The 20,369-nt window shown below is 46.6% G+C and overlaps 1 protein-coding gene across 2 annotated transcripts in view; it reads left to right on the forward strand.

Annotated features, from left to right (window-relative positions):
• Nucleotides 1-16,265, forward strand: part of LOC8051300 (ecdysone receptor) — a 210,975-nt gene extending 194,710 nt beyond the window's left edge. Inside the window, exons 5-10 of one of the 2 annotated variants that reach the window (XM_040205666.3) lie at nucleotides 2,864-3,040; nucleotides 4,417-4,557; nucleotides 5,651-6,018; nucleotides 7,016-7,171; nucleotides 7,924-8,146; nucleotides 9,607-16,265. In XM_040205666.3, coding sequence (XP_040061600.2) covers nucleotides 2,864-3,040; nucleotides 4,417-4,557; nucleotides 5,651-6,018; nucleotides 7,016-7,171; nucleotides 7,924-8,146; nucleotides 9,607-9,848 — 1,307 coding nt within the window. In that variant the 3' untranslated portion in view covers nucleotides 9,849-16,265. The remainder of the gene's footprint in view (nucleotides 1-2,863; nucleotides 3,041-4,416; nucleotides 4,558-5,650; nucleotides 6,019-7,015; nucleotides 7,172-7,923; nucleotides 8,147-9,606) is intronic. The other variant, XM_042293120.1, reaches the window with a different exon arrangement.
• The last annotated feature ends 4,104 nt before the right edge of the window (nucleotides 16,266-20,369 follow it).

Here is a 20,369-nt window from a genome sequence, read left to right on the forward strand (position 1 = left end):
TACAGATTAGGACCCCAGTTTTTTTTTTAAGAAGAAATGGTTATTTTTCGGTGAGATAACAAGTAAGTCAACTAACCCCCAGGCCCGACCCATAAATCTGCTTCTGAAGCGAAGCTTTAAAAGTACACATGTTTTGCTTTTATACAGAGTTCTTTTGTTTTTTTTCTTAAGCTTAACAGATTTGTTTTTGAAAAAGCCGTGAAAGCTACACTTATGCCGTTTGTGCAGGTGAGGGCCAAGGGGACGTAGTTCAGGGAGCTAATCATAACAATGATTTGGCTAGTTAAGTAAAATTTCAGTTAAAATTTAAAACAAATGAAGTAAAATTGTTAATTAACTTCTTAATTAGTGAAAACAAACATCTGGTTCAATTAGAAACTTCCTGAGCATCTTCGAAAACCACTAAATCCATTTTTAGAGCGTGTGAGAAGCGCAGTAGTGCGTTAAAGTTACCACTTGTGCAGCAGCTACAGGTGCAATAACAAGCCCACACTTTGTTTTCATCTCTTATCATGGCCCCAGCCTTGCACCTGCTGCCCGAGTGGTGACTTTGGCGCACTACTGCACTCCTCAGGCGCTCATATCCTTTCTAAATATTGATATGGTGGTTTCCAATGACACTAAGCAGGTTTCCAATAGGGAACATGTCTATTTTCACTAATTAAACAGTTAACAGGTTTTAATTAATTATCCCTTTGGCCGTTGCGATTAGCCCTCTACACTATGCCCCCCGGTCCGTGTAACTCGCCTGCAAAAACTGCATAAATGCAGCTTCCACTGCCTTTTTTCAAAATTTCTCAAGGTTAAAAAAACAAAAGAACCGTGTATTGTGTAGACACTGGTAATGTAACAAAATGTAGAATGCAAGTTATTTGTTCCTAAATTTTCAGAAACAAATTTCTGCAGCAGTTGAGAAATATACTGTTAATACGTCAAACTTCATGGAATTTTGCTAAAAATTGGAAGCTTAGCTGAACCAGTCAACCAAAGTTTGCGACACCTCCAGTTACTGCTAACACAGTTTGGATGTCCACTCGCAAAGAGATTTCTTTTACCGATCACAACACACAAGTAGCACACACACAAAACACAACACACACACCTCGCTGAACTCACAACTCTATTTTGTGTTTTTTATCATTGATCAGGACCTTAGGACACAAAACACAACACACACACCTCGCTGAACTCACAACTCTATTTTGTGTTTTTTATCATTGATCAGGACCTCGTCCCCACTGCAGCAACAAACACTGCCCAAAGACGTGTAAATGACATCTTGTTACCCATACTTTTTTTTTTTTGGAGCCTTAGCATTATCAGTTACCAATAAATGCCAGCTGAAGACATTTTTCATCGTGCTGAAAGGAACGAGTCGACATTCCGAACGTCCACATTAGTGAAGGCTTGACATTTCTATGTGTGAGGCAACCTGTTGCTGTGCAGCTCCTCTGGCTTTCATTTACACTTTTTTTTTGTTTACCATCCAACTGACTCACCAGCCGTCCTTCCCCTTTGAGAATTTCTATATGTGCCTTTTCTTGGGCCTGTCATTGCAAGGATCTAACATTCTAAAAGGTTAAGGCCAGCACTGGGCGAAGCAGCCATTGTTTTCGAGGAGAGTTTGCGCGTTGCGAGGTGAACGTGACAAATAGATGAAGAAGGAAACTGAGCAGAAGAACATGTCCCACACTGTTGCACATGGAGTTGACAGTTATTATTTGTGAAGGTCAGGTTCCATTTCAGCTGCTCCATTGTTATTGTTATTTGAACTTTTAGTATACGGTGAGCTTATAACAATATTGCCAGGTTTACGATGTCAAGATCATATGCCCCTCCTTCATCCAACTGCTCCAGATGGGAGCTCGCTGGGGTTTTGCCACATCGAAACAATAGTGTTCAGCAGCCGCAATCGATCCTTATACATTCTCAGTTTACGGTGCTTTAAGTATCACTTTGACCTATCATGGCATTGCATGTGGTTCCATAAGACAGATATGACCTTTTAATTGTTTGTTCCTTTTTTTCTCTTGATCAACCATTACATATTTATTTTGATGTAGAAAATTGTGCGGGGTATTTAATTAAGCCTCCTGCAGATCTGGAGATACTAAGTTGAAAAAAAAGAACAAAAAAAAAACAAGACAGAACAAGATACATAAAAGAATGCAGTGGAATCAACAAAACCTGAGTAACACTGCATACTCAGTTAAGTGAAGAATCGTGGTATACAATATAAACACCCTTAGCACAGTGACAGATGTCCTAAATAACAATGCTGGAATCAAAAGAAAAAAAAAAAGCTTGTCACAACAATATCACGTTTACCCTTCAACTAGCTATCAGTAATGCTTTTTCATGTTCAGTCCCACTGTAACCGAGAACGAGAAATGATTCCACATAACGCTGCAAATGTTAAAATAAAAAAAAAATCGGCATGTATTAAAGTTGGTACAGCAGTATGCTGTGTATAATATTTAGAAGAAACAAAAAAACTGGGTCTTTCGTAGATGTTTTTGGAAAACTCCTATGTAGGTGCTTCTGTAAACAATCTTGGCTTAGAATTTTGTTGGGTTGTAGCCGGCCAAAACTTTTTCATAATAAACTTATCTTTGCATTTGGTCACATACTGCTGTTTCCTGCTGTGTCATTGATTGATAAGACAGTTTACTGATAACACATTTTTGTCTGTATTTAATAACAGCATCCATTGCACACCGTAAAAACACCTACCCTTTGCCACATGTTTGGGCAAACCGTTAGCTGAAAGTTGCTCACGGATATGTTTGGGTCATTTGGCAAGCAATGTGGTGTTCCATCTAGAAGAGAAGTGTCTTACGCATCTGTCTTGTTCCTGTTGCAGGCAAAGAGGAAATGAGCCCGAGCAGTGGTGGCATGAATGGCTACTATGCGGACAGCTTCGGAGACCCCAAGAAAAAGAAAGGTCCAGCCCCGAGACAGCAGGAGGAACTCTGCCTCGTCTGCGGAGACAGAGCCTCTGGCTACCATTACAATGCCCTTACCTGCGAAGGTTGCAAAGGTAGCTGCTCTTCCCTCGCCCTTTGTGCTTTTGGTCAGTGTCACCTGGCGAGCATTGGAGATGTGCACTCCTGCCCAGAGTGGGAGCCAAAACAAACTCAATGGCCTCAGCTCTGTCCCAGTGACGTCTGTCGCTACATGCTCTCTTATGCAGTCCTTGGACGGTTAGCTTTCTTTCGTGTGACGAGCAGAGAATAAGAAATAAGCAGACTATTAACAGCATTCTTTTAATGATTTTGTTGCCAAGTCAATGGCCTCAGCTCTGTCCCAGTGACGTCTGTCACTACATGCTCTCTTATGCAGTCCTTGGACAGTTAGCTTTCTTTCGTGTGACGAGCAGAGATAAGAAATAAGCAGACTATTAACAGCATTCTTTTAATGATTTCGTTGCCAAGTGTCATATTATACAGCATTTGGTCACCGTGGCAGGCATACCTAACTAACAACCTGGAATCCGTTCAAAGCAGGGCCCTCCGTTTTATTTATTCCGACTATTCCCCATACGCAAGCATATCAGGACTTCGCCAATCAGCTAACCTTGACACTCTTTCTCACCGCCGCAGGGTGTCTCGTCTTTCTCTTCTTCATCGGATCTTTTATTACAACAGTCATCTCAGACAAAGTTTGTTATCACCTCCTTACCGCATTTTCCCTCGTCTCGACCATTCTTGCAAACTCCGTCCGATTTCATCGTCAACCGTCACTCACCAAATGTCTACTTTACCATTGGCCGTTGACGACTGGAACTCACTGCCTGACGTAATTGTTACCTTATCTGATACTGAGAAATTTTCTGCAGCCGTTAGCTTATTTTTTCTAACCCATAACTAGATTACAGCGTGTTTTCGTAGATAAATAGTTTTGTTACTTGTTTGTTTTTTAAGTGTTCACTCCCTTGTGTAATGCCCCCTGGGCCTTCAAGGAATAATAAATGATGATGATGATGATGATGATTTGGCAGTGATCAGGATCCTGTGACTGTCACTGCTTGAGCGTAAGGTACTGGCTTGAGTTGCTGCGTGGCTCACTGCACTTATAGACAGGAACCAAACAGGGAGAACAAGGTTGCATTGCTGCTCTGTTTTCAACTTGTTTGTTATCATGTGAGTGTTCTGATGAAAACGCACATTTTCTGAATTTTCTCACGATTGAAATCGACGGACAGTGGTTAAAATGGAAGAAAGATGTCACCTCCAAAAAGTGTTGAGTCAGTGGCAAGATGATTTCTGCAACTTGCATTGTCTTGTCCTTGCAAGCGTCTGTCCAGCACTGTCTGCTCAAACACTGCTTGCTTTCCTGTGGTGTTCTTGGTTTCCTGTCACTGCCTTAACACAGTGTGATATAACTGTTTGTGTTGGTGTCTTCTCTGTGCCCCAGGGTTTTTCCGGCGGAGCATCACCAAGAATGCGGTCTACCAGTGCAAGTATGGCAATAACTGTGACATCGACATGTACATGCGGCGCAAGTGTCAGGAGTGCCGCCTTAAGAAGTGCCTCAGCGTCGGAATGCGGCCAGAGTGTGAGTTGTGACCCTCCATTGCCTCACTGGTTGCAGGCTTCCATAGCTGGCATTGTTCTTGAACACATTGGTGGTGTGCGAGAATAACGAGGAAGGAGTCACCATATTTACTAAATTCTCCTCCCCAAGAAAAAGACGATTGAAGTAGGTCAAATTAGGGACTTGAGCATGATCTTTGGCAGGTGGTAAAGCAAGACTGTCACTTGCGGGAGAAAAAGAAAAAGGCAAGGCTCAAAGTGGCAATGACAGAGCATGCTGCATATAGCAAACAATGAATTAAGACAGCTGGTTTTTCTGTTTCTTCTCTCTTACATGCAGCTTTGTTTTCTCTGTCCTGTCCCCTTCATCTCTTCTTAGTCATTTGCGCTTTTTAAATCACCATCCAGATATTTGTTTTCTCCAAGGTAAAATATGCACAAAACATCTACACACGTTCGTAACACAAGCAGCAAGCGTCGTAAGAGGTGGCTGCATAAAGTCTCAAGTGTTTCGGGAAAAGACTGAAAAAATGTTGATCGGTTTGATATACGGAGCATGATACAGCACAAATGAGCGATTGTCGTTTTTCTTATGTTTCTCTTACAGTCGAAACGCTATCATCAAAATTATGATAGTTTGTTTCGCTTTATGTGCAGGCAAAGCCGAAGCTAAAAGCATGACGGAGCATGTTGCCCCAAACATGCTTGCACTGCACGAGCGCGCGATCGTCAGCAAGGCCGAAAGCTCCGAATTTGTTTCTTGCAGCTTCTGCTACTCTCGCGCATAAAGTGAAACTGAGCATCCTCGATTTAAGAGAGACAGCAACTTAAACCGTGGAGAGCGTTTACGGTAGACGCCTCTTGCGCAAATTGGGTGCCTGCGCGCATGCTGGTGTGATCAATTGGCAAGGAGGGTGGTCTGAGGAGAGGCCGAGCAAAGTTGAGACGTTTGTGGACAATCAACTTTTTTTGCTCCACCCTGCACCTCATATTGTAAACGTGGCGCACAAACGACTCGACCCCAATCGAGCGATTGAAAACACCCAACCTTGGCCCACCGAGCATAGTCAGGTGCTCCTCCGCGCGGCGTGGCTGATGCCCCGTCGACCGTGCAGGTGTGGTGCCCGAGTACCAGTGTGCCATCAAGCGAGAGTCCAAGAAGCACCAGAAGGACAAGGACCGGCCCAACAGCACGACGCGGGAGAGCCCCGCCACCTCGATGGGGCCTTCCCCGGGTCCCCCCCCACCGTCGGGGATGGGGGGCGGCATGCCACTGGGCAACAGCAACAGTAGCAGCAGCAACAACCTCAGCGGAGGGGGCAGCAGCGTGGTGCAGCTTATGGAGCCCGAGGACAAGAAGCCCCTTGTGCTCAGCCCCGGGGTGAAGCCCCTCTCATCGTCCCAGGAGGACCTCATCAACAAGCTAGTCTACTACCAGCAGGAGTTTGAGTCCCCCTCCGAGGAAGACATGAAGAAAACCACGGTGAGAGGCCTCCCTTCTTCCTCCCGCGGAGGATTGCTAGTGGCCTTATCTTGAACAGCGTCATTTAACATGGCTCTAGCTTTGACAGTGTCAATGAGCATAGTTTTATCTGTGACATTGAATATGGTTTTATCTTTGATATTGTCATTGAATATGGCTTTACATCTTTCACGGTCTCATTCAATGTGGCTTTATATCTTTGACAGTGTCAATGAATATGACTACATCTTTGACTGTGGCATTGATTTGACTTTATCCAACATCGTTGTTGAATATGACTATGTTTCTGACATTGTCATTGAATATCACCTTATATTTAATATTTTTGTTTAATGGGGGCTTTATCTTTGTTGTCGTCCCTCTTGTTTCGCTGTTAATGGACGGCCTCTCCAATCATTTGAGCCGTTCTGATAGGCTAGGATTAAGAAATGACAAATTCAGATGTCAAGGTTGTTGTGGGTACTTTGTACTTCCCCTTGGAGTCTTTTTTTTTTTTTTTTATTCTACTTCTTTCCATTACTGTAGTCCGTTGCAACTCAAGAAGGTAGGGCGAGGATAAGGCAAGTCGGGGAGGAGGAAGCAAACGGAACGATGGACAAGAGAGGAGAAAACCTTCTCTCTTTAGCGTTCCGTCTGCTTCCCCCTCCCCGGCCCGTCTTACCCTCGCCCTACCTTCTAGGGTTGCACCGAACTATAGTTAATCCGAGGATTTTTTTGGACAATTGGACTAGCGTGGGAAAAGTATGGTGTGTAGATGGCATCTAGTGCATCTGAACGAAATTCTAGTTATTTGCATAGTTCAGCAGATTTCAGTAAAAGCTACTGATTTTGGTGCATACGAATGCAGCCACATGGTGCTCGTTCCACGGGTTTGAATGAGCCTAAAAACTGGCTTCTCTTCTGCGCATCTTAGATTTCCTTGGGGCGGTCTTGTTAAATGAGCACAGTGATCTGGAGCGGTGCTCGTGGCTCTAACCACCCCCTCCCCTGCGTGCAGCCCTTTCCGCTGGGTGACAGTGAAGAGGACAACCAGCGGAGGTTTCAGCACATCACGGAGATCACCATCTTGACAGTGCAGCTCATTGTCGAGTTCTCCAAACGAGTCCCCGGATTCGACACCCTCGCCCGGGAAGACCAGATCACGCTGCTCAAGGTAGGCCTGCCTCTTCGGCCGCATCCATGTTTCGGAATCTGCAGGGAACCCCACCTTTTCTTGACATCTGGAGCCCTATTCGGGCCCCTAGAGCTTCCTTGGCTCCCGATTGGACAAGATGTCACAGCTTTAGTCTGTATGAGCGTTGTCAACCAGAGAAATTTTTGCATTCGTTCGCAAGTCCAAGACCGGGTAGTATTTTGGTGAGAACCTTTGACTTGCACCAGGATGGTGAGAGAGGTCTCGTGGCCACTTACGTGCTCGTACTAAGCGTTTCTTTATCCATCTGTAGACTTCAGCAAGTGTAAGGCAACAAAACTTCCTGAGATTTGCAGAGCAAGCGTGGATTGTCAGTTGCCTTCTTTGTGCAGTAGCAGACAGCCATTTTTAAGCTGGCTTTTTATCTTGTGTCTGCAGGACTCAATTCGTAGCAGGCAGTCCACTTTCTTTCCTTTTCGATTCTGTTAGCAGACGACGCTAGGCGCTTTCTCGTTTAATTTCGGTCCAGGAATGACACCTTGTAGCAGACGAGCCTCTTTGTTTACTCGCATTAGGAGACGAGTCATCCGCCAGTGATAGCTTGGCTTGCTCTGTGGGAGACTTCGCTCACACGGTGACCAAAATCGGTCCTCTGGACTAGGGTCTCGGTTCAGGAGCTCCGCTTCCCTTTGTCCCTGAAGGGGAAATCGGGAAGCGGCACCGGTGGAAGTGCACCCTCTCACCATGCCGACCCTGCTTCCCTCGTGGCGCAGGCGTGTTCGAGCGAGGTGATGATGCTGAGGGGCGCCCGCAAGTACGACGTCAAGACGGACTCTATCGTGTTTGCCAACAACCAGCCGTACACGAGGGACAACTACCGCAGCGCCAGCGTGGGGGACTCTGCGGACGCCCTGTTCCGCTTCTGCCGCAAGATGTGCCAGCTGCGGGTCGACAACGCAGAGTATGCCCTGCTCACCGCCATTGTTATCTTCTCCGGTGAGTTGGAAGATGGCCGCAATCCGGCGGCGCGGTAAACACGCCAGACGGAGATGTGTTCCAGCACCATAGTTTCAGCCCCTGTCACCATGAGCTACTGCAACGAGCAGTCAGCTGAAAACACAAAAATTTCACCTGGTGCGCTTTGGCAGCTGTTGCAGCTTGGACTCTTGACTATTTACGATGATGCATCACATCGCTTTCGTATCATATGACATGTTGTACAGACAGTAAAAGTAGCAAAACGATTTCAGTTTATAGAGCATGACTTTGCGGTGAGACAGGTGACAATTGTGTATAGGGAAAAAACGCAAGTATTCCACGAAGGAATAATAATAAAAAAGAAATGGATAGGACAACAAAGTCTCAAATGCAGCTTTGAAGTTTATTCGACAAAAATCACCTTGTATACACGTCCATACCCCCTTCACAGACCCAAAAACACTTCCTCGCTAAACTACACAGCGTATCCTTGCCTCCAACACTAGGGATGGACCGTATACCTCATTGGCATTGTAGCTGAGAATAGAGCAATGTGGTGTTCTTTAAAATTGGCACACCCTTAGAAATCAAAATTCTGCCCATGTGCTTGGATGTAGTAACTACCCAGGCATGTGCCCTGATTATCCAAAATGGAAGTGAATCCAGTATTGTTCCAACAAGCTTCGAATGAGAGCTTTGTGACAGAGTTTCTTGGCCCTGGTTCAGAAAAGTTGCAGGAAGTGATGCACAACGCACGACACTGTTAGCGTGAACATTCAATCGGTGAATTTTCACGCTTTACGTCTGTTGCTTATGTAAGTGCCTCAAATGACTACTTTCCCCTTCACTAGTAAATTTTTAGACAGTCCTAAAATTGTAAGAGACAAAAAAATAATAAATGAAGGTGACTAGGTGACTGCTTCTTCACGCTAGCAGTGTTGTGCTGTGTACTATCGGGCAGGAATGAAAGGCCAACTGCAGAACATATGGCCTTCGATAAGTGCTGCGCTACCTAGGGGCCCCAGCAACCGATCAAATTGTGGAGTAGAGTGTGTGCAGATTGGAGTAGATGCACACCATCGCATTCTCGACTCCGCCGTTTTATAACCTCCAGTCGCTGTCAGGGAGGAGTTTCAGTTACCTTCAGCAAGAGTTTGCCACTTTCGATAACAATTTTGTATCGCACAAGCGCTAAGCATGCATCCGCAACCAAAGCACGTCGAAAAGCATCATGCACTTGCCAAAGGCCGGGCCTTTGAAAGAAGGCTCGGCCCACGGCCCCGTCCTTCTCATTCCATTTGTAGCTATTGGGGCCTCTAATAGCCCAGCATGTATCGAAGACCACATGCTCCGCTGTTCGTGTTTCGTTTGTACCAGGAAGCACATAGAATGCACTCAAGCTTGGCTGACGTGCTCGAGAGGTTGTTGGAACTTCCCGCGGCCGTTCGCTTGATGAGGGTGGTTTCATCGTCTTGCAGAGCGCCCCTGCCTGGTGGACCCACACAAGGTGGAGCGGATCCAGGAGTACTACATCGACACGCTGCGCATGTACTCTGAGAACCACCGGCCGCCAGGCAAGAACTACTTTGCCCGGCTGCTGTCCATCCTGACGGAGCTGCGCACCCTGGGCAACATGAACGCCGAGATGTGCTTCTCCCTCAAGGTGCAGAACAAGAAGCTGCCCCCCTTCCTCGCAGAGATCTGGGACATCCAGGAGTGAGCGTCCCGGCGCACAAGCAGCAGCTCCCTTTCGACGCCGCGCGGCTGGCTCGCATCGTCGTCTGCTTCCGGACTCGTGGCGAGGTCGGAACTTTCGCGTCTCGCCCGGCGCGATGCCGGCGGCCAGGTGCGGTCAAAGTCGAATCGGCCAACGTTGGTTTCCTGGGGAGAGAAGGGTTCGAAACGACGACGAAAGAAGAGGGGAACCGACGAGTGGTGGCGACGACTACGGTCGGTGCTGCGTCTCGTGTGTCCGCCGTTGCAGTGATACGAAGAACGATCGGCACCGCCATCCACAACAAACCCCCCAACCACCCAACTTCATGTTTTTTTCCCCTCTTACATCGTGTTTTTTAAGTTAATTGTGCCGTGAAAAAAAAAAAAAAAGAATACCCAACACAGAAACAACCTCCAGAGGGGCATTTTGGAGTGTCACACGACGAATCGTGGAAGGATCGAAAAGGAAAGGGCAAGGTGGCAGGGAGAGGAGATGGGATTCCCTCTGCCCAGTCGGGTGGGGTGCGATCGGTCGACGCGGGCTGCTGCCACAGAGGTGCATTCATTCCATGCTTGTCGTTTTAGAGTTTTGTTTTTCAACCTCCCCGGGTCGGAGAGGTTAGATCGTTGACTGCCGCTGTCTGACTGCCCACCTTCACGGGTTGCTCTCTCGGGGTGACTTTTGGTCGCCCCACTCTAGGTTTTTAGAGAGGCCGAAGCAACGAGCCGTCGTCTCGCAGCACAATTTTATCGGACTTCTTGTCAACTCCATTCTCTTGGCCCTGCTGCTACAGCCTTTTTTCTTTTTAAACTGGGGAAGCTCTTCGTTCAAGTGCCTTAAAAATGTAGACAAAGTAAGGGAAGAGTTTGGGTATTGCGTCGTGCCGTCAATCTTTTTTTTTTCTTTTCTTTTTTATATACTTTGGATTTGGAAAGTTTTTGCACCGAGGGCTTTTATCATTTCATGCATCGCATCATCCTTCATTTAGGTAGGACTATCTAAGAAAAACAAAATAACATAAGTATCTCGCTTCCTTTTACGTTTTTGCTGACTCGAACAATGGGCAAGTTCTCAATGCGATTCTTGGCGTTTTGGGGGGGGGGGGGGGGGGGGGGCAAATGGAAAGAACGATTTTGGGACAAAGTTCTATGTGATCAGGCTGCCGTAGCCAGCGAGAGGATTGGGCGTCGTGCCCGGAAGCGCACGGCGTAAAGAAAATCGCGGGGATTTTTTTCTTTCTTTTGTTTTGCTGTGCTTGCACATCCCGCCCCACTCCCTGCCACCTTTGGAAGTGAAGGCAGCTGCCGGAGTCGCAACTGCACGTCGTCGGGCAGCGTTCTGCGGCCTGCGCGACAGGGGCTTGCTTATGAGTGAGAAAACGCACAACACTTGGACAATGACTGTACAAATGACTCTCCCGTCTTGTTTGTTTTCTTTCATCATCGTTGGCTCTACTGTTCTCCCTCCCTCCTCCCCCGATGTGTCCGTATCTGTTTCGTCGGCTTCTGCCCGTCGGAGAGGGCATGCCTCGTCCCGTCTGCGTCGTTTCACATCGAGGCGTGTGCGTGTGTACATAATCGCGTGTGACAGTGGGATACACCGCAGCAGCGGCGGCCATGCCTACGAAGGGGACGAGAGAGAGAGGCGTCTCGGTGGTCAAAGTTTGTTACCGGTGAAAAGGACTGGCGTAAGAGGAGGGGGGCCCACACAAGCGCGAGAAAGCCAAGTAACCCACCAGAGACATCTGTTTGCATAGGAAGCACTTTCCGATCTCAGAAAACAAAAACCGATGAAACGAAAACGGACTAGAAATGCGCAAACAGCGATGGCGTCGACTTGGACGTTGCCGGCAACGGAGCAAGTGGGACCTGTGTGTGCGTGTTCTGTGCGCGAGCGTTGCAAGCGGCGGCAGCGTGCTTCGGCCAAACCCCGGAGGTCTCGGCTTCCGCGGACCGTCTGGACTTCTCCGCCCTCCCGTCTTCGTGACTGAATCTCAAAGGGACAGGAAAAGTGGGGCAGCGAGAACCACATACTAATGGAAAATCGAAGGAACGCAGCGCGGACATCACATGCAACATCACTGGTGCTTCTTTTTTTTTTTTTTTTTCCGCTCGATTTAAGGTGTTTGGAAGGGATGTTGTGAGCGGGGAAACGACGGGAAAAAGCGCAATGTGTTTTTCGGCAGGCCATGCCGCAAACGAAAAGCAAGGTAGGCAGCAGTGCTGTGAAAACTGTATAAAAAAGAAAACTGAGTGTTTTTTTTTTTTAGTGTTTAGTACTCTTTTAGCTCTGAAAAATTCTATTGACTGGGAACTTCTCGATATGAGCATGTGCTTCACACTGTCATGAGTGTAGTAGAGTACTAATTTCTGCTTTGACGACTACCATGTTCTCTCCCACCAAGCAAGGGTCGGGTCGCTGCCATCCTTGCGGACACCAATTGACCTCTCTGCGTGTTTGAGTCACCCGCAGGATGTTTTATCACCGGCTGGCTTTCATTGTCAATTTTTAAGCGCGGGCGGGAAGGATCCAAGTCCTGTTTACTTCAACAGCAATGGGAAATGAAAAACCTTAAAGAATAAGAAACAGACAAAGACAAAGTTTAGGTTTAACGCCGTCATCGACTCGCTGCTTCCCACCACCCATTACGACCCTTCGTTTCTATAAGCCGCACACTTTTTTGTTCACGCTCTGCTACATACCCGTGTACCTGATTTTCATAAGAGTTTCATGATCTCTGCAGCGATCACAGTGCGATTCGTGCATCTGGGAACACGGTAGTCTTAGTTGAAATTTGCCCCCTTTCAAAAGAGAAAGAAAAAAAAAAGGACATGTAGCTTGGATCTTGCCGCCCCTGCTCCGACGATTGCTCATCGTTTTAAGAACCAACATCCTATTTGTTTCTTTGAGGGTTTTTACGTTTTAGAGGCCGTTTTCGAAAGAAATGTGAAATGCACAATGTGGGCATATTTTGTTGGTGAATTCCACGCAGGTAGGATATGTGTCGCATCTTTTTGTTTGTTCTTCTTTTTCGCGGCTTTTGTACCGCTTGCGAGGGATATTTATTGCTAGGCTTTGAAGTCCCCCAAGCCTTTCCGGGCTACGAAAAATGCAAAGGACACCGGCGAGAGGACGTAACGAGAAACAAGGTGAGGCGGCTGGGACGCCAGTCGCAGATTCAAGAGGGCCCACACCTATATATAAATATTCATATACTATTCATAAGAATATATTGAAACATGGAGATACATCGATGCACACACTGTCGTGGCCAAGGGCGCTATGTTCTTTGCTGCGAGTTTCCTTATTAACCAGAGCCAAGGATGCCTCGTTTTTCTGTAGTGAGAGATAACAGATGAGTGTCCTTCCTCCAAGCGCTCGCCGTGGAAATGTTGCTGGTTTCCAAGCCCCTTTCGTCCTTTGTGGCGCCTCTTTCTCGAGCCCGTCGCTCTCCTTGCTTTTGTTGCCGGCGAACCTGCGTTCCTGCATGTTCGACATGGCTACGGTCGTTTTAGGTTTGTACGAATTACTACGCGGACTCGACAAAGGACTGCTCGGTTGGAGGCTGTTTTAGGCTTTCGGAGATCTCCGACAACGATCCCGAAACTTGCTCCACATTTCAAAGTTGCATCTTCAGTCTGTGGAAGAGGTTTCTGACATGTAGTCATCCTAGCCGGAGAAATCGTCAACCCAGCGTTCCGATCTCTTCCACTTGCAAGGCCGCTTAGTGTTGCAGAGATATCTGCCAAAATTGTACAGCCACGAACGGCAGGAACCACTCGTTTTCTGGTTGCGTTTCCCCCCCTTCGAACGTGTTTTTCCACTGCAACAAGCTCGCAGATGTTTTTTTTTTTTTTTTTTTTTTTTTTGTGTGTGTTCTGCTTACGGCGAGAGCCGTGACTGTGATGAAGAGGAGGACTGAGCGCCTTGTCCCCGGACGTGTGGAAGCCGCAGTTTCTGGGCCACTGCAGAGAGAACTGGACGGTACCTTGTGCCTTGACCAAACATAGCGAAGCTCTATTTTTGCGGATGGACCTATGGTGCTAAAGCTAAAGCCAGATCCTTCAGATGCACACTATGGCACGACAGGAAAACCTATCTGAAAGCTCAAAAAGGATTCCTTCTCTTAAGAGACGATATCCGGCCTTAGCAGCGTGGCTCCCTCGCCTGGGGGACGGGCGCATCGCGAACCCCCACACTGTGTTTCCGTCCACCAATAATAGAGAGGAAAGAGAAAAGAAGATCTTCCTTTTGAGGCCAGAATCTTCTGCTGCCATTTCAGAGCTGCCACCGTAGCTACTGTCACTGTCACTTGTATACAGCTGCTGCCATTTTGATTTTGTAAGAGTCGAAGTACTACTTCTTTGTGAGCGTGTCACAGCTTGGTCCTCCACCAGAAAAGGATAAGTCGTCGAGGAGAGTAGATTTGGACGACGATTGGGAGCAGTTTTTGGTTCGACACAGTTGCGTAACAATTGCTAGAAAACTTTGTGGACGGTAGTGTCCATCAAATGTGACATTCAAAGGCAGGGGCAAAGTTAACGGTCTATTCTCGCTGCGGTAACTGGTCTGCCAACTTTGCCTGCATGCCCAATGGAACCTCCCCGTTGGCGAACCTCGCTATAGTTTGACGTCGTCGACCGTCGTCAAATGTGAGCATGTTTGTCAACAGGTGGTGCCGTTGAACTCTGTATGCAGGCGGAGTTGCCATCAGTTGGTCCAGTGGGACAAAGCCGAGAGAACTGGAAATATTCGCTGGGGTCGCGGGGGCTGCAAAGGAACGGTTTCAGGTGGCACCACGTTTGTACGGGCAGGAGTGCAGTATCGACGAGTGCAACAGTAGACAAGATGTGGCAGAATCTTAGCGCAGTCCTTTGGTTTCGTGACATTTCCTCCCCCCTGCTAGACAATCGATGCTTTCCCATCTCCCTTTAGTGAACGCCTGGAAACCAGCAACATTGCCCAAAAGACAGTCTCCTTACATCTCCGTGTCGTTGTCGCCCTACCGTGTCGTCGTTGCCCTCTGTGGACGTGGGTTGGGCTTGCGGACATTTTGGCTTGGCCTCAGGGTAATGCTTTTGTACACTTACTTTTTTGGGGAGAGAAGAATGGTGCCCCGATAGTGTGGTTAGGAAGGATTGTGACTGTCCTTGTGTAATTCTTGCAGCTTCGTTGCCACCTCCCTTCCGTACTGTGTCCGGTAGCGGTTGTTGGTGTGCTTGCTCTCCCATCTTTCTATTTTCCCCGCGTTCCTTAGGTGCTTCTTCGTTAGGGAGGGGCCGACGTTCCCACGTTTTTGTGAACACCTCGATGATGGCTAATGCTGTGATTTTTCCCCTTTTGTTTCCCCCCCCCCCCTCGCGACTGTTCCCGTTGTTATCGTTCCCGAAGGTAGCTCTGCCTGTTTGCTACGTGTCGTGTCTCGTGGGAACCTTCTTGGCCGCCACGACGCGCTTTTGTGCCCCCCCCCCCTCCCTTGTGTCTTCCTCGTCTCTTGAGTCGTGCCAGTCGTCCTGGTTCCTAATTTATTTCGTGCGGCATTTCAAAACTGCCTCCCGTGTCTTTTGTGTCCCGACCTCCCCGTGTAGTCGAGCTGCTGCGTAAATGAGGCCGAACCTGACTGCAGAATCGGCGGGCAAGTGGCGTTTTCCTCAAAGGTGTCGGACGAGATCCGGAAGTAGCATGGGTGATCTTTTTTGTCTAGGGAGCGGCGTCGAGCCGTCGCTGGCCATGTTTATGCCCACCTTCCCCGCCCCTTCTTCGTGTCTGTACTTTTGGCGAGCGCATGTGTCCTCCTCCGGTATTTTCTGAGCGAAACCCGTCGAATCATTGTCTACGCAGATTTGAGCCTTTAGAGAGAAGTGCTGCGTGCACGTGGCCAGAGTTATTTTCGAGCCTCCCCCTACCGCCACTCGCAACCGCCGAACGGGAGCGAGTGGGAAAATACTGGAGCGGTGCCCCGTTATTTTTCATAATCACGCGCAACCGACGTGCAGAGAGAGAACACAGAGCAACTATACTATTATTATTACCACGGCGTTACTAACAAAGCTTGTAAATAGTCGACAATGTTTATACTTATGAGAGAGAGGCAAGAGGGGTTGCAGGCGAGAGAATGGACTGTGGGAGAGCAGAGATGGGAATAAGTTATGTTTGTTATGGACTTTGTGCAAATTCTTGTTTTTGGTTTCCTCTCCTCACGTGTATGTGTGTATGTGCGTGCTACTTTGGAAGGGAGAGAAAAAAGAAAGCACATGGGATGCGCCTCTCTGCGGGCGTGCGCACATGCGAGAGGTACAAAATGGGGGTTGTTGTGCGCTCAGGTCTGCTACTGTTTTTTGTTGTACAGATTGTATCTTTTTTGCAATGTTCTATATTTTTAAAAATTAAAAATCCTCGGCCCGATTTACCATTACCAAAGTCTTGTTTGCGTGACTCCTTTTCTTGTACAGATGTACTATCTTTCCCATTTCAGAGACTCACGAGTTTTCAGGCTGATGGACCAAAATAAACGGACCATTTTCTTGCAATGGTTGCTGCACCGAATTCCCGAATTCTGACGCAGCTGGGATGGAAGAAAATGACGAAGTGCTTTATTTGCCAATTCAAAGGGTTTCTACTGCTATACTCGTTTTCACCTAAAAAAAAAAAGAAGTTCTGCGCATTGTTCAAACGCTGTGCGAAGTAGTTCTTACAAGATTTGGTTGTCGGAGGAAGAAGCAATGCTTTTGGCATTTTAAACGTGTATGTCTCGATAACCTAAATTTGGATAAAACTTAAAAAATTCCTAGTTTTTTCTTTTTTTTAGACAGTTAAACTTATTTTGTAATGTTGGTCTCCTTAGGGCTTACCTACAAAAATTTTATCTCATAGAAATTGCTAAACATATTTCTTCTATTAAAGTTGACACAACTGTTGGTGCAACCTTTTGTGCATTGTTTAATGAACCCTTTCCGAAATTCAGTGCCATCTGGTGGCTGAGATGGCTGTAGCTTTTGCCGTACTAATGGCGGCAATGAACCTCTAGCCTGCAGTATTGTATTGGGCACCGTCACTTTCGCAAGTCAATGGCAAACGAGAATGTGCTCTTCACTGTACAGTTCTTTCTCGATCATGTCTTTCAGTGTTGATGGCCACAAAGATGCAACCAGTCAGAGCGAAACTCCAACCCAGATAGACACCTTGATAAAGTTCTATACATCAAGGGGCTTTCAAGTGGATTCTGGGCTACTAACAGATTGACTGGCGAAAGTAATCCCTGGAGAAGGGGAACAAGAGGGACAAAGGACAAACATAAATTTTTTAAATTTAATTGCATTATAATTATAGATTGACTGGGCCCGAGTTATAAAAAGGAACACTTACGCAGCTCTTGCATTCAATTCCTGCTTCGTATCGTGCCAACGTCTCAAATGTGTACGCCTCGAATCCTGAGCTTAGGACAACGTTACTGGAACCCTCAGTTGGGAAACTCACCGTCGAAACCTGGGCCACTGGCGTCCACCGAGACCGAGCATAATGCAACAACAGTGCTGCTCTTTATCATTTGTCTTTACTGTGGTCACCTTGAGCTTCTGGAAAGCATGTTTTTGCGAAAAAAACAACTGGAAAAGCTCTTTTTGTAGTAACTTTTATTGGAGTTTAGTACAAAATAAGGGGCGTGTGATGTTTTCTAAAATCTTTAGTTTGCAAGGTTTTGCAGCACAATTAATATTGTTTTTATACAACCCTGCCTCAGCGGTGATTTCAGGTAGCACGTCCCAACCTAGGCGCATCTTAACTTGGGTAGCAATTCGCGGTGCATCCGCTTGGGAGACGGGGGTGGCACCCCTGAAAACCCCTTCCACCGTATCTGTTTCAGTGCCAAAATGGCCGATTAAAGCCAAAATAGAAGTCTCGTGGAGTTCCTCAAGTGGCCGCTGCGGAAGAAATGGTGGCGTTGTGATCGCTATTAGCTCGTTTCTCGAGTATGAATCTGGTGTCATTTTTTCAGAGCAGTCTTTATGGCAGTTTCCCAACTGAGTGGTTCTAGTAATGTTGGCTTAGGAGTATATTCACCATGTTCCTTCATCAGTAAACAGAAAAATGTAATTTGTATAGCACATATGCCATTTTTCAGATGATGATGATAGTGATCAAAGTGACCAGACTGAATTTCGGAAAGGTTCTATAGAAAGGACCTATCAAAAGCCCATCGCTTAAAGGACATATGCAAAGAAAAAAGAAACTTTTTTTTTTAAACAGCCTAGATGGAAAAAGAATGTCATAAAACAAATTTCCAACAAAAAGAAAAACTTTAGAGCTATATTTACTGCACAAAATGAATTTGTAGTTGGTGCCCGCGGAAAAGTGGCCACTATGGTCACGTGACTGACCACTATGGTCATCTGGTGCTTGCGCTCTTTCAGGAGCTTCCTTTGGTTTCTAAAAGTTACTTATTAATCTTATTTGAAGTGCAACAAAAAACGAAGTGCATGGCGACGGAATGGGGGTACTGAAGTCTTCAGCAGAGACGCACAGGTCTACCATGTGACCATTAGTGGCTCCTGCAGGTGCCAACTGCAAATTCGTTTTGCGTAATAACTATAACTCTAAAATCCTTTTTTTTGTAAAATTTTTACGGCTTTTTTTTTCGTCCAGGCAGCTTTAAAAAAAATGTTTTTTTCCTTTGCATGGTGTCTTTCAAGCCTGCTAGCTTTGTCATGTTCTCGGAAAGGCTTGTGTTTGCCACAAAAAGAAGTGTTTGCCACAAAAAGAAGCGCCTGCCCCTGTTGACAGAACAGTCACTAGGTGTCCTTCACTTTGCCGTGGCTCGGCTTGCATGTGGCATTCAGCCAGCCACGCAATTTTGCGCATTGTTGCGGGTTTTTATCAGGATGGAATCGCTGCTAGTCTAATGTGCACCTGCATATACTGTCGAGATCGGTTATAACGAAGTCGATGGGAATCGGAAATCACTTCGCTATACCCGCTATTTCGTTATAACTGACTTCGCTTAACAAAGTGCAAAAGGGAATGGGAAATTGGGACTGCTTCGCTGTAGCCACTATTTCGTTATAAGCGGTCTCGATAGTATTTGAATTCTCCACATAAAGGGGCAAATTCCTAATTAGTAATGCTCCGTGGAAAGCTGGACTTCTTTTACTACGGTTCTTAAGGTGAAAACGGGTATACAAGAGGGACCCAAAAGTAACCGTAATGAATTCCTAAAGGGTGGGTCACTCGTAGCGCTTAGCGGCACTGCTTCCTAGTCAGTTTGCCGACCGGTGCTGTCATACTAAAATTCTAGCGGCATGTTGAAAATGTTTCTCCCAAGCGCTTCAAAATCATTTCTTGTTTTTTTTACAATGTCTTATTTGAAGAAACAGCATACGGCCGTGAAATATTGTTTTATTTTAGGGAAAACCGCGGCGGCAACTCTTGCAATGGTTCAGACAGCTTACCAAGAAGCTGCTATTAAGACATCACATGTCTAAGAGTGGTTTTCTCGCTTTGGCCAGTGAATTATTGATCGACGACCAACCTCATTTAGGGAGGCCCTCAACTGATGAAACCACCAAAAAAATTTGGGCATTGTTCACTCGGAGTTTGTTCCTCCTGGTGAAACTATTAATTGGGTATTTTACCTGGGAATTTTGCGATGCTTGCACAACTCAGTAAGGCAGGAATGCCTCAATCTGAGGGAAAAAGGGTGGTTCCATCATGACAATGCCCCAGCACACACTGCCCTGTCAGTGTCACAAATTTGGAACAAAAATAGCCCCCCCCATGACTCCGCTTCTCCATTCCCTGTATTTACTGGACCTTGCCCGGCGTGACCTTTTTTTGTTTGCCTGTATGAAAAAAAAAGTCTTGAAAGGAAATTGTTTTGTGAATGTGGAAGGTTTTTCAAATCAGACACTTAAAAAATAAAGAATGATTCTAAAGTGCTTGAGGAAAAAAATTGACAATATGCCACTAAAACTTCAGCAGACGCCGCCGCTCGGCAAATTGACTCAGAAGGGGTGCCGCTAAGCGCTCCTAGTGGCAGAAGCTGGTACTGGGAACGTCCCGCCCTTCATAAATTCGTTCCAGTTACTCTTGGGTTCCCCCTCGTATATTGTAAAACCCTTTATCTTTGTGGCCCCTATTTTTCACGAATCGGTCACAGAGGACATAATCGCAGCCACCATCACAAAAAAAAAAAAGAAGCTGTAAGAGAAAAAAAAAAGTTAACTACTGAACATCAAGAAAAGTACTTGCTAGTCCGACGTTCTGCCCTGGAGCGAAAACCACGTGGGTCGACTCATATTCTAGGACCACAATCTGTGGTGAAGAGAACAAGAGTGTGCACGCAGAACTTGTGCTCAAGCTGAGCAAGTGTGCACACTCCCACACATTTCTCTGCACCACCACACAAAGATGTCCCCGAGTGAAGTGTGTAATATGCACGGTGCTGACACGGTGGTGTGACACCTTGATGGGCCACAGGCAGAGCCCAAGAGCCAACAGCGTGGCTCTGTTTAAATTGGCAGCAGCAAATGT

This window comes from Ixodes scapularis, unplaced genomic scaffold (genome assembly GCF_016920785.2).
Source record: "Ixodes scapularis isolate PalLabHiFi unplaced genomic scaffold, ASM1692078v2 PGA_scaffold44__24_contigs__length_19508400, whole genome shotgun sequence".
Classification (NCBI taxonomy): domain Eukaryota; kingdom Metazoa; phylum Arthropoda; class Arachnida; order Ixodida; family Ixodidae; genus Ixodes; species Ixodes scapularis.